The sequence below is a fragment of the Mandrillus leucophaeus genome, unplaced genomic scaffold (genome assembly GCF_000951045.1).
Source record: "Mandrillus leucophaeus isolate KB7577 unplaced genomic scaffold, Mleu.le_1.0 Scaffold331, whole genome shotgun sequence".
NCBI lineage: Eukaryota > Metazoa > Chordata > Mammalia > Primates > Cercopithecidae > Mandrillus > Mandrillus leucophaeus.
This window is the reverse complement of record NW_012103488.1, coordinates 46,180-59,705: the sequence shown is the minus strand read 5'-3', so window position 1 is coordinate 59,705 and position 13,526 is coordinate 46,180. Positions and strand designations below refer to the sequence as shown.

General features: G+C 38.6%; 1 protein-coding gene across 1 annotated transcript in view; it reads left to right on the top strand.

Annotated features, from left to right (window-relative positions):
* Nucleotides 1–13,526, top strand: part of LOC105545510 (cytochrome P450 2C18) — a 38,197-nt gene that overhangs the window by 9,335 nt on the left and 15,336 nt on the right. The window contains exon 5 of the mRNA XM_011988457.1: nt 4,924–5,060. Coding sequence (XP_011843847.1) covers nt 4,924–5,060 — 137 coding nt within the window. The remainder of the gene's footprint in view (nt 1–4,923; nt 5,061–13,526) is intronic.

Sequence of the window (13,526 nt, the reverse complement as noted above, 5' to 3'; positions counted from 1 at the left end):
CATCTGCTTGTCTGTAAAGGATTTTATTTCCCCTTCACTTATGAAGCTTAGTTTGGCTGGATATGAAATTCTGGGTTGAAAATTCTTTTCTTTAAAAATGTTGAATATTGGCCCCCACTCTCTTCTGGCTTGTAGGGATCTGCACAGAGATCTGCTGTTAGTCTAATGGGCTTCCCTTTGTGGGTAACCTAACCTTTCTCTCTGGATGCCCTTGACATTTTTTCCTTCATTTCAACCTTGGTGCATCTGATGATTATGTGTCTTTGGGTTGCTCTTCTCCAGGAGTATCTTTGTGATGTTCTCTGTATTTCCCGAATTTGAATGTTGGCCTGTCTTGCTGGGTTGGGGAAGTTCTCCTGGATAATATCCTGAAGTATATTTTCCAACTTGGTTCCATTCTTCTGTCACTTTCAGATACACCAATCAAACATAGGTTTGGTTTTTTCACATAGTCCCATATTTCTTGGAGGCTTTGTTCATTCCTTTTCATTCTTTTCTCTCTAATCTTGTCTTCTCACTTTATTTCATTAAGTTGATCTTCAATCTCTGATATCCTTTCTTCTGCTTGATAGATTTGGCTATTGATACTTGTGTATGCTTCATGAAGTTCTTGTGCTTTGTTTTTCAACACCATCAGGTCATTTATGTTCTTCTCGAAACTGGTTATTCTAGTTAGCAATTCCTCTTTTTATCAAGGTCCTTAGTTTCCTTGCATTGGGTTAGAACATAATCCTTTAGCTTGGAGGAGTTTGTTATTACACATCTTCTGAAGCCTACTTCTGTCAATTTGTCAAACTCATTCTCCGTCTAGTTTTGTTCCCTTGCTGGCGAGGAGTTGTGATCCTTTGGAGGAGAAGAGGCATTCTGGTTTTTGGAATTTTCAGCCTTTTTGTGCTGGTTTTTCCTCATCTTCATGGATTTATCTACCTTTGGTCTTTGCTGTTGGTGACCTTCGAATGGAGTTTTGCGTCATCGTCCTTTTTGTTGATGTTGTTGGTATTGCTTTCTGTTTGTTAGTTTTACTTCTGTCAGGCCCTCTTCTGCAGGTCTGCTGCAGTTTGCTGGGGGTCCACTCCAGACACTGTTTGCCTGGGTATCACCAGTGGAGCCTGCAGAATAGCAAAGATTGCTGCCTGGTCCTTCCTCTGGAAGCTTCATCCCAGTGGGGCACCAGCCAGATGCCACCCAGAGCTCTCCTGTATGACATGTCTGTTGACCCCTGCTGGGAGGTGTCTCCCTGTCAGGAGGCTCAGGGTCCAGGGACCCACTTGAGGCAGTCTGTCCCTTAGCAGAGCTTGAGTGCTGTGCTGGGAGATCTGCTGCTCTCTTCAGAACCATCAGGCAGAAACGTTTAAGTCTGCTGAAGCTGTCCCCACAGCCACCCCTTCCCCCAGGTGCTCTGTCCCAGGGAGAGGTAGTTTTATCTATAGGCCCCTGACTGGGACTGCTGCCTTTCTTTCGGAGATGCCCTGCCCAGAGAGAAGTCTAGAGAGGCAGCCTGGTTACAGGGGCTTTGTGGTGCTGCGGTGGGCCCTGCCCAGACTCAACTTCCCAGAGGCTTTGTTTACACTGTGAGGGGAAAACCGCCTACTCAAACCTCAGTAATGGTGGACACCCCCCACTCCCATCAAGCTCGAGCATCCTAGGTGGACTTCAGACTGCTGTGCTGGCAGCGAGAATTTCAAGCCAGTGGATCTTAGCTTGCTCGGCCCCATAAGAGTGGGATCCTCTGAGCTAGACAACTTGGTTCCCTGGCTTCAGCCCCATTTCCAGGGGAGTGAATGGTTCTGTCTTGCTGGAATTCAGGTGCCATTGGGGTATGAAAAAAAGACTTCTGCAGCTAGCTTGGTGTCTGCCCAAACGGCCACCCAGTTTTGTGCTTGAAACCCAGGGCTCTTGTGGTGTAGGCACCTGAAGGAATCTCCTAGTTTGCGTGTCGCAAAGACCATGGGAAAAGTGTAGTATCTGGACCAGATAGCACTGTCCCTCACAGCTTCCCTTGGCTAGGGGAGGGAGTTCCCCGACCCGTTGTGCTTCCCAGGTGAGCCAATTCCCTACCCTGCTTCTGCTTGCCCTCCGTGGGCTACACCCACTGTCTAACCAGTCCCAATGAGATGAACCAGGCACCTCAGTTGGAAATGCAGAAGTCATTGGCCCTCTGCATTGGTCTCGCTGGGAGCTCCAGACTGGAGCTGTTCCTATTTGGCCATCTTGCCCCAATCCCAGTCCAAAACTTTGTATGTACCAAGCTGTGAAGTGAATGTTTGAAAACTGGAAATTTTGGATACTCTTATGTGGTAACTCTGGAAATCAGAGTCTTTCCTCTCTTTAGGGTATTTTGTTGCCTGCTATAGTTTTTTTTTTTGTTTGTTTGTTTTTGTTTTTTTCTTCTGAAGGCTATATCTTTCTTTAGTGACTTTTCAAAACTATTTTTGCAAATCATGTGTGGTTTCTGAAGTCTTTTCTTTAGCTTATGTTCAGATAGTTTTGACAGAAATTTTCTTAAATGTGGAGAGGCAAAAAAGAGACATAGAAAAAATATATGTATTTATATATACAAATAGCAGAAGAAAGATGGAAGGAAGTAAGGAAAGAAATGAAGGAAGGAATGAAGGAAGGAAAGAAGGAAAGGAGGGAGGGAGGCAGGCTGGTCTTTCAGATTGGTTGGGGCACTCCTTGTCATAGCCTTCACTTACTGCTTAAGTTGAGCCTGGATATCAGCCAGAGGTGAAAGTTCAGGATCTTCTCACGTTTTTCTAATTAGCCTGTCCTGCTCTGGGCATGTTGATAACTTTCTAAATTTCTTAGTATACATAGGCACTTTTGAACATCCCAGTTTTCCAAAGAAACTGTCTCTCAGCTTTTATTTTCAGAATTTTAGTGCTGTACTGTGTGCCTCAACTGTTATCATTTGCCCCAGGTAGCTTTGGGTTGTTCATTTGTCTTAGAAGGTTTTTGAGAAATGGCCATTGCTTTTCCACCCTGAATGAATTTTGAATCAGGTGAAACAAAGGTGAGTGCCTCATGTTAGCCCATGGTAGTCCTCAGACAGGTGAGAAAGAGAAATATACTTTTTTGCAAGTACGGTCTTCTGTGGTCTCTCTGGAACCAGGAACCAGGGTCCTCCACTGGGAACAGGGCTACCCTTGACAAGATCACTGCCAAGCTGATGACGGAGGTGGGACAAGAGCAAATAAACATACCACAAAGCTTATGTAGCCGTAAGCCATACTATGTAGCCATAAATACTTCATCATCATGGAATACTATGTAGCCATAAAAAGGAATGAGATCATGTCCTTTCCAGGGACATGCGTGGAGCTGGAAGCCATTATCATCAGCAAACTAATGCGGGAGCAGCAAACCAAACACCGGATGTTCTTTCTTATAAGTGGGAGCTGAACAATGAGAACACATGGACACAGGGAGGGGAACAACACACACTAGGGCCTGTTGGAGGGTTGGGGAAGGGAGAGCATTAGGAAAAATAGCTAATGTGTGCAGGGCTTAATACCTAGGTGATAAGTTTATAGGTGCAGCAAACTACCGTGGCATACATTTATCTATGTAACAAACCTGCACATCCAGCACATGTACCTTGGAACTTAAAATAAAAATAAAAATAAACCCACAAAGCTTTTCTACTATTTTTAAGTTGCCATTTTCTTTATTCAGCTTTCTCTTGCTTGCTGTAAACCTTTGACTGATTTCCAGAGTTCTGTTAAAGTTGATTCTGACTTTTTTGTTTGAAGTTTTGGGTGTTTTCATGGAGAGATGGGCCCATGGAACTGTCTTTTGTGCCAATTTTGTAGGCATTATTACTCTGTGAAGTGAGTGGTTGAACACTACAGCTTGTCCATATCTTAGCATTGTGGCATTAACATCTGGGAAAGATAGATGATTTCTTTATTTTACAGACAAGAAAAGAAATGCCTGAATATAGAGCTGGAATTCAAGCCCATTAGCTAGTGTTTTTTTTCCCACCAAACCCCCAAATCCAGTTTCTGGCAGTACTTTGGTGACTGTCCAAAAGCACACACTCAATGGAAATCCAAGTCCCTTGTTGAAAAGCTGGCATTACTCACAGGCTTTTCCTCTAATTCACACCTAGAGACCTCTTCATCACATTATTTGGCAAAAGGGGAGAATGTTTGGGAGCACAGATGCTATCAGGAAGTTCTGAATAGGATAGGGGTGTTTGCTGCTTCAGCAAGGCAATTAAGATTAAGATGACAAAATGATTGGGTTTTGGGGTGTATGAATCATTAAAAAATTACAGTTTTGCCCTGTGCTGAGCTAGCGTGTCCCAAACTCTGTCTAAAAGATAATTGTGTGATTATCTTAACTACTCACGGAAGTATCTTAACTACTCTGGTGTACGGGTACTTATCCATAAAATGCTGAATTACATTTTATGGTATCTTTGTACCCCTCCCAGTTACAAAAGAGTGATTCTATTTCTGAGGCTTCCTGCTAGGAGTAGAAATAGCAGGGAACAGCTTTGTGGTCTATTTCATGTTATTCAAATTTCCTTAACCTCTGTTCTTATCTGCAAAATGGGAATTAAAGCAATTCATGTAATTCTATATTTCAAGGCTATAGAGAAAAATTAAAGTAAAAAATGAGATAATTGACATGAAGATATTTTAATATTCTGAAAACAATATATGAGTATAGGAAATTATCATCTTTGATCCCTTGTTGAGAATTTTCTAACTTAAATCTTTCAGTATAGAGGACTACTTTGTACGTACACTCAAATGCTCCTCTTAAAGAGGGAGACAATTTTTAAAAATTTACTTCAGTTTTAAACCAGCAGTTAACTTATGGTATATGTCTTCAATACATGTGTTTAATTTGATTAATTTTAAAAAATCTTTAAGGTCTGCAATAATTTCCCAGCTCTCATCGATTATCTCCCAGGAAGTCATAACAAAGTAGTTAAAAATTTTGCTTATGTTAAAAGTTATGTTTTGGAAAGAATAAAAGAACATCAAGAATCCCTGGACATGGACAATCCTCGGGACTTTATTGATTGTTTCCTGATCAAAATGGAACAGGTAAAATGTTATTTGTTTGCCTACATCTTGTGGTTCATTGATTAGTTCTATAATGATTGCTTAAATGGTGAGGCAAGAAACTCTTCACGATCACTTTAAGTACTTATTATGAGTATGGATCTGGGTGAAGCACCATGGAGAATTTATAATTGAATTGTTAAACAATTAGAATATGTGAGCAATATTTTTAGGTACTAATAATTTATCTGAGGAAAGACAGAATGCATGCCTCAGATGAAAAGGAAATACAAATAAGTTAGAAAATGCAAAATATATAGTCATAAATTGAAAGTGGGCATGGTCATATCACACAGCATATGGGAGAGTTAGGTGAAAGGCTTTAACCTAAATGGGCCTCCTGCATGTCCTGATGTTTGGTGTAAATCTTAAAATATTTACAATGAATAACGGGGCAGTCAATTTTTTAGTGTGCAGAACAGTGTGATGAGAGGTTCAGAGGTGTGTGGTGGCAAAGAGACAGAGAAGGGAGGCCTTAACTGAATGGAACCAAAAGTAAATCTGGACACATATGGAATTGGAGGTGTCTAACCTGCAGACCTGAATGCTGGCATGGAGAGTTTTGATTTGATCAGGTATATGTGTGAGCCCTAACAAGAGTGGGATGCATATAATTATTAGAGAAAATAATCCTAGGAGTTGTGTAGAAGGATATGTACAATGAGAATGGAGGTCAAAAACTTGCTACAAGACTTTTCATATCTTTGAATTTCAGCTTGCTGAAAGTGTGGGCTACAGAAACACAGATTCTGAAATAAAATCAAGTTGTCCATTTTGTCATATTGCCAAAAATCTGTAGATATTAGTTTCAGTTAGAGGATCAGATAGGAGCCAAATGATGAATAATAGTGGTAGGGTCAATATGGAAACTGAGAAGGGTAATATAGATACCCTCAGGACACTAAGGTGCAAAGTACTCTTTGAACTGAGAAGTGGTCCAATCCAGAACAAACTGAAAAGAGTTAACTCTAGGGAAGAAAATTCTTCCTGTGAGGTCACCATTATTTTATTTAACCACTTTACAACACTGGGTGGAAATGAAGAATCAGCCAGTAGGTGAAAATGGCACGGAGTCAAAGATGCTAATGAAGGTGACTTTCATGAAATTGCCCATGGAATGTTAGCAGGACTGCTCGAATAATGTGTTCTAGATAGAGTGAAGTGAAGAAGATGAGATACTTTGAGGAAACTGGAGAAGGGAAGAAGCAAATTATTCTTACTGTCCACCTTCACTACTGCTAGTTCAATGGTTCTGGGATCTAATTAATTTGAGAATCTCATTAAAATGTGGACACTTTGCCAGAAAATTGAAACTGTATGAGTTCTCCATTTTTGTACACATTTAGAGGGCTTTCCTTAATGCTATGAAACCTTCTCCGTTAATTCCAGGTTAAGGAGAACTGTAAGGTCTATGGTGTTTCAGTGACCAGTGGCTATGTCCTCATTACTGTATTTAAAAAGTGTGTTGTTCCTTTGACCTCACTATAATATTTAGAATCTAGCTTATTTTATTTTTTATAACATTTTTATTGAGTTTAATTCACATATTGTACCCTCATACATTTTAAATACAATTCAATAGTTTTAGTATTTGTCACAGAGCTATGCAGCCACCACCACAATCAATTTCAGAACATTTCCATCATCCTGAAAAGAAAACCATATGCTTAACAGTCACCCCATATTGGGGTGGCTCTAGGCAATCTAATATACTTTTTGTCTCTATAGATTTGCTATTCTAGACATTTCATATACATGAAATTACACAGTATGTGGTCTTTTTTGTCTGACTTCTGTCACTTAGCACAATGTTTTCAAGATTCATTGACGTAGCATATATCAGTACCTCATTGCTTTATATAGACAAATAATATTTGGGTGTGGCTATATCATATTTTATATTTCCATTCATTAGTTGATGGTTTTGATTGTTTCTGTTTTGGCTGTTATGAATAATGTTGGTATGGACATTTGTGTACAAGATTTTGTGTATAGATAAGTTTTTATTTCTCTTGGGTATATACTTGGCTGTGGAATTGCTGGATCATGCAGCAATTGTATGCTTAATCTTTGAGAAACTGTGGCTGGATCAAAGACCTAAATGTAAGAGCTAAAAATATAAAACTCTCAGAAGAAAACCTAGGCATGAAATTTGCTGCACCATTTCGTATTCTCACTACAATGTTTTGAGGGTTCCACTTTCTCCACAACCTTGCTAATGCTTCTTATCTTTTTGATTCCAGCCATCCCAGTGGGGTGAGGTGGTTCCATGTGGTTTGGTTTGCATTTTCCTGATACCAAATAATCTTTTCTCTTGGTTATTGTTCATTTGTATTTGTCTTTGGAGAAAAATATATTCAGATCTTTTGTCCATTTTAAAATTAGGTTATTATATTTTTGAAATTATTGAGATGGAAATGTTTTTGTATATTCTAGATAAAAGTCCCTTATCAGATGTTATTTAAAGATATTTTCTCCAATTTTGTCAAGTATCTTTCACTTTCTTAATAGTGTCTTTTGAAATACAAGTTTTTAATTTTTGTGAAATCCAATTTATTTGTTTGGTTTCTTACAATTTTCTTGTCATGTTTAAGAAATGATTACTTAGTCCAATATCACAAAGATTCACCCCAAGTTTTCTTCTAATGGTTTTATAAGTTTAACTTTTACATTTGGGTCTAAGATCCATTCTGAGTCAATTTTTGGTTATAGTGTGAGGTGTGGGTAGAACTTCATTCTTTGCATGTGCATATTCAGTTGTCCTAGTACCATTTGTTGAAAAGACATTCATTCCCCATTGAGTGACCATGGTACATTTGTTGAAATCAGTTGACTACAAACACAAGGATTTATTTTTAGACTCTCAATTCTATTTCATTGATGGCTTTCTTTATGCCAGTATGACAGTACTTTTTTTTTTTTTTTTGAGACAAGGTCTCACTCTGGTTGCCCAGGCTGTAGTGCAGTGGCATGATCTTGGCCTCTACCTCCCGTGCTCAGGTGATTCTCCCACATCAGCCTCCTGAGTAGCTGGGATTACAGGCATGTGCCACTACAGCCAGCTAATTTATTGTATTTTTAGCAGAGACAGGGTTTTGCTATTTTGTCCAGGCTGGTCTCCAACTACTGGCCTCAAGCGGTCTGCCCGTCCTGGCCTCCCAGATTGCTGGGATTACAGAAGTGAACCATGCACCTAGATGATGGTAGCTTTTATGTAAGTTTTGAAATTGGAAAGTGTCAGTTCTCCAATTTTGTTCTTTCCCAAGATTGTTTTGGTTCTTAGCTATTTTGGTTATGTAAAGTTCCACATGAATTTTATGGTAATCTTGTCAATTTCTATTAAAAAGATAGCAAATATTTTGATATGGATCACTTTGAATCTGTAGATCAATTTGGGAAGTAATGCCATTTTAACAATATTAAGTCTTCCAATAGATGAACACGGGATGTCTTTCCATTTATTTAGGTCTTCTTTAATTTCTTTTAACAATGTTTTTTATCAACTAGCTTAATTTTGATAGGCTATTTGTACATAACCACTGATTTTTCAAATTCACTTAAGCAGACGGAAGTATTACTATTGGTTTACAAGTACTCTACTCTCCTTCCTGGCCTTGGTGTAATTTTGAGTTGATAAGCTTAGAAAACTGTGTTAAGTTTCTAAATGTTACCAATGGGCATGATGACCTTCGTCTGGCAAGTACATCTGTTGAGAGGATGGTTGATTACATAATATTAGGCATGCCACAGGTAACATGGAGATTATAACAACCTTATTAAATTAATGCTGTTCTAGAGGATTGAATAGGAAGAAATCATTTTTTGTATGTTAATTACTCCCTGTAATCAGTATTTTAAACTGTCTCATTGTTATGGTCAATTTTGTGTTACATATTTCCCTCATCTTAAACCAGCCTTAGTTGCCTTGCGAAGTGCTTTGTTCTTCCACGCTCCATTTTATTATTAATGGCATAAACTGCAATTACTTTTTCACCAACCAAATATAAGAACTCAATTCATTCAGTCCCTTGTCCTAAGCATCTCCATTGCCCTTACTCTCTCCTTCATCCTGTATAGGTGGTTAATGTCTAAACTCTCTGTCTTCATGTCTGTAGTGTCTCTTCAATTTCTATATTCTTATTCATTGCTGTGCTTGTTTACTAGATCAAGTTGATTATTACCTCACATCTGGAATACAATAATGGCTGGCCCCACCTTGTCTTGTCAATCTGTTCTCTTTCTCCATAATTTTGGATATGCTACCATGTTATCTTTTGCACATTTCCAAGTTCATAATGAGTCTGCAGGCAATATTGAGTCTAACTAAATTCTTTTTTTTTTTTCTCAGGGTTTTGCTCTGTTACCCAGGCTGGAATGCAGTGGCATGATTGTGGCTCACTGTAGTTTGACCTCTTGGACTCAAGTGATCCTCCCACCTCAGCCTCCCCAGTAGTTGGGACTGCAGGTTCACACCACCATGCCCAGATAATTAAAAATTTGTTTTTATAGAGATAGGCTGTCACTGTGTTTGCCCAGGCTGGAGTGGACCTCCTGAACTCAAGCAATCCTCCTGCCTCAGCCTCCCACAGTGGTGGGATTTAAGGCGTGAGCCACTGTGCCCAGTCTAAATTACTTATAATTCCTAATACAATGTAAATGGTTGTTGTATTATATTTTTTAGGGAATAATGACAAGAAAAAAGTCTGTATATGTCCAATACAAACACTTTTATTTTCCGAATTTTATTCTTTTTTGTTTTAGAGGCAGAATCTTGTCCCGTTGCCCAAGCTGTTGTGCAGTGGTATGACCATAGCTCACTGCAGCCTGGAACTCCTGGGCTCAAGCAATTCTTCCACCTCAGCCTCCTGAGTATGTGGGACCACAGGTGCATGCCACCATGCCCAGCTAATTTTGTTTTTTTGTAGAGATAGGGTCTTTCCATGTTGCCTAGGCTAGTCTTGCACTTCTGGGCTCAAGCAATCCTCCATCTTGGCCTCCCAAAGTGCTGGGATTACAGACATGAGCCACCTCTCCTGGCCTCTTTTTCCAATTTTTTTTTTTTTTTGATTTAAGGTTGGTTGAATCAATAGATGTGATATCCATGGATAGGAAGGTGGATTGTACTCTATTATTACCTATATTCAACTGGCTGTGCAATTTATTATTTTTTAAAAGAGAGATCAGATTTTCTCCTCCATTCTAACTGAGGCTTTATAGCCTTTGACTATCATCTCCCCTTTTCCCCCAACCCCCAAGCCCTCTGGCAATCAGTATTCTACTCTCTTCTATCAGTTCGGTTGTTTTAGATTCCACATATAAGTGAGAATATATGGTATTTGTTTTCCTGTTCCTGACCTGACTTATTTCACTTAGCATAATGTTCTGCAGTTCCATTCCTGTTATCACAAATAACAGAATTTCTTCATTTTTAAGACTGAATAGTATTCTATTGTATATATATGCCACATTTTCTTTATTTATCTATTGATGGACACTTAGGCTGATTCTATATATTAGCTGTTGGGAATCGTGCTGCAGTTTACATGGGAGTGCAGACATCTCTTTGACATACTGATTTCAAATCTTTTGAGTGAATGTCCATAAACCAAATTGCTGGATCATGTTGTAATTCTATTTTTAGTTTTTTGAGGAACGTTTTACTGTTTTCCATAATGGTTGCACTAACTTACATTCCCATCAACAGTGCACAAGTGTTTCCCTTTTTCCATATCTTCACCAACACTTGTTTTTTTTCTCTTTGATAATCGCCATTCTAACAGATGTGAGGTGATATCTCACTGTTTTTAATTTGTAACTTTCTAATGATTAGTGTTGAGCATCTTTTTCATGTATCTCTTAATCACTCATATGTCTTCTTTTTAGAAATATTCAGGTGATTTGCCCATTTCTTAATTGGATTATTTATTTTCTTTCTATAGAGTTAAGTTCCATATATATGATTGTGTGTGTGTGTGTGTATATATATATATATAGGTTTTTTTTGAGACAGAGTCTTACTCTGTTGCCCAGGGTGGAGTGGAGTGCAGTGGTGCAATCTCGGCTCACTGCAGCCTCTGCCTCCTCGGTTCAAGAGATTCTCCTGCCTCAGCCTCCCAAGTAGATGGGATTAGAGGCAGGCACCACTACACCTGGCTAATTTTTAAATTTTTAGTAGAGATGTGGGTTTCACCATGTTGGCCAGGCTGGTTTCGAACTCCTGACCTTGGGTGATCCACCTGCCTTGGTCTCCCAAAGTGATGGCATTACAGGTATGAGGCACCGCTCCCAGCCCTCTTATATATTTTGGATATTAATCCCTTATTAGATACAGGGCTTACAAATACTTCTCCTAATCCATATGTTGTCTCTTCACTCTGTTTTTTCCTTTGCTGTGCCGAGGCTTTTTAGTTTGACTTAATCCCATTTGTCTATCTTTGCTTTTGTTGCCTCTGCTTTAGGGGTAAAATCTAAACAATTATTGCCCAGATCAATGTCCTGTAGTTTTTCTTCAATCTTTTCTTCTAGTAGTTCACAGTTTCTGGTGTTATATTTAAGTCTCATGTTGAGTTGCTTGAGTATATGGTGTGAGATAAGCATTCAATTTTATTTAGCAGATGGATATCCAGTTTTCTCACCATTTGTTTAAGAGATTGTCCCCTTTCCATTGCATATTCTTGGTACCATTGTCTAAAATCAATTGTAGTGGCATGAGTTCTTTTCTGGCCCTCTATTGTATTCTGTTGGTTGATGTATCAATTTTTATGCCAGTACCATGCTGTTTTAATTACTATTAATTTGTAGTACAGCTTGAAATCAGGCAATGTGATGCCTCCAGCTTTGTTCTTTTCTACTAATGATTGCCTTGGCTATTTGGGTATTTTTGTGGTTCTATATGAATTTTTTTGCAATGACTTTTCCTGTATCTATGAGAGATAACATTGGAATTTTGATAGAGATTTCAATGAAACTGTAAATTGCTTTAGATAGTATAGACATTTTAACAATATCAACTCTTCCAATCCATGTATATGGTATCTCTTTTTAATTTGTGTCTTCTTCACTTTTTAATTAATATTTTATATTTTTCAGTGACTTTCACTTTTTTGGTTAAATTTACTCCTAAATACTTTATTTCTTTGATGCGATTGTAAATGGGATTGCTTTTAAAATTTCTTTTTCATATCATTTGTTGTTAGCATGTAGAAACACTATCAATTTTTGTGTGTTGATTTTGTATCCTGCAACTTTACTGAATTTAATTATCAGTTCTAAGAGTTTTTTGATGATGTGTTTAAGATTTTCTGTATGTAAGATCATGCCATCAGCAGAGACAATTTTACTTCTTTTCTTATTTGGATGTCTTTCATTTACTTTTCTTGTCTCATGCTCTGGCTAGTACTTCCCATACTGTGTTGTATTGAAGTAGTGAGAGTGGGCATCCATATCTTTTTCCTGATCTTACAGGAAAATCCCTCAACTTTCTACTATTGAATATGAGGTTAGCTGTGCACTTGTCATATATGGACTTGTGTTGAGGCTAGTTAGAAGCTCCACTGTCAGGAGCAGCAATTTACAGAACATGCTAATAAGTCTCATCTAGGCAGAAACTTGGACTTTTGAGCTTCATCCCTTTCTCTGCCCTGATCCTAGAAAATTAAACCTCTGGAAGTGCTTGTTTGTCAATATAATACTGGTACTTTTTCTGGTGGTCTAGAGAGAGACTCCTGCATACTTAGCCCTCTCTCCTCCCCGAGTTGGTAAGTTAAGTGGATAGCTGTGGGGAACCTTAGAGTTAGGGTGTTAATGTGTGGTCTAAACCCTCTTTTCCCCAGGGAGAAGCTGGATGTTGGGGATTCCTTCTCAATTGTATGGTGTAGTGCCTGGGTGAGGTTGGTGCTGTAGCTTTTTCTTCCCAGTCTATGTGGATTTTTTTTTGTTGCCCCGTATGTAGAAGTCTCTCAACTTGTTTCCGACTTTCTCTCAGAGGCAATTGATCTGTGAATGGATATTTATTTTGTGTATCCTTGGGTGGAAGGAGAGACTGGAGCCTCCTATTCTGCAATGTCACTATTGTGACACTGAGAATTGCAAACCCTTGATTCTGGTTTATAATGTATTTATGTCTCTAATTTACTTATTTCTATTTCTAGCAATTAAGATCGTGTGTATACAAATAAGGAAAAAACCAATTAACATGGCTTAAACAAATAATGTGTTTATTTATTTCACATAAAGTGTGTCTTGTTGGACAGCGTAGAACTAGTACTGTAGCCCTGAAGCATCCTAGAACCAGGTGCCTGCCATTTTTGATCCCCACACTTACAACACGAACCTTCATCTTGATTATTATTATTATTTTTTTGAGACAGGATCTCTCTTTGCCATCCAAGCTGAAGAGCAGTGGCATGAACATGCTTCACTGCAGCCTTGACTTCCTGGGCTCATGTG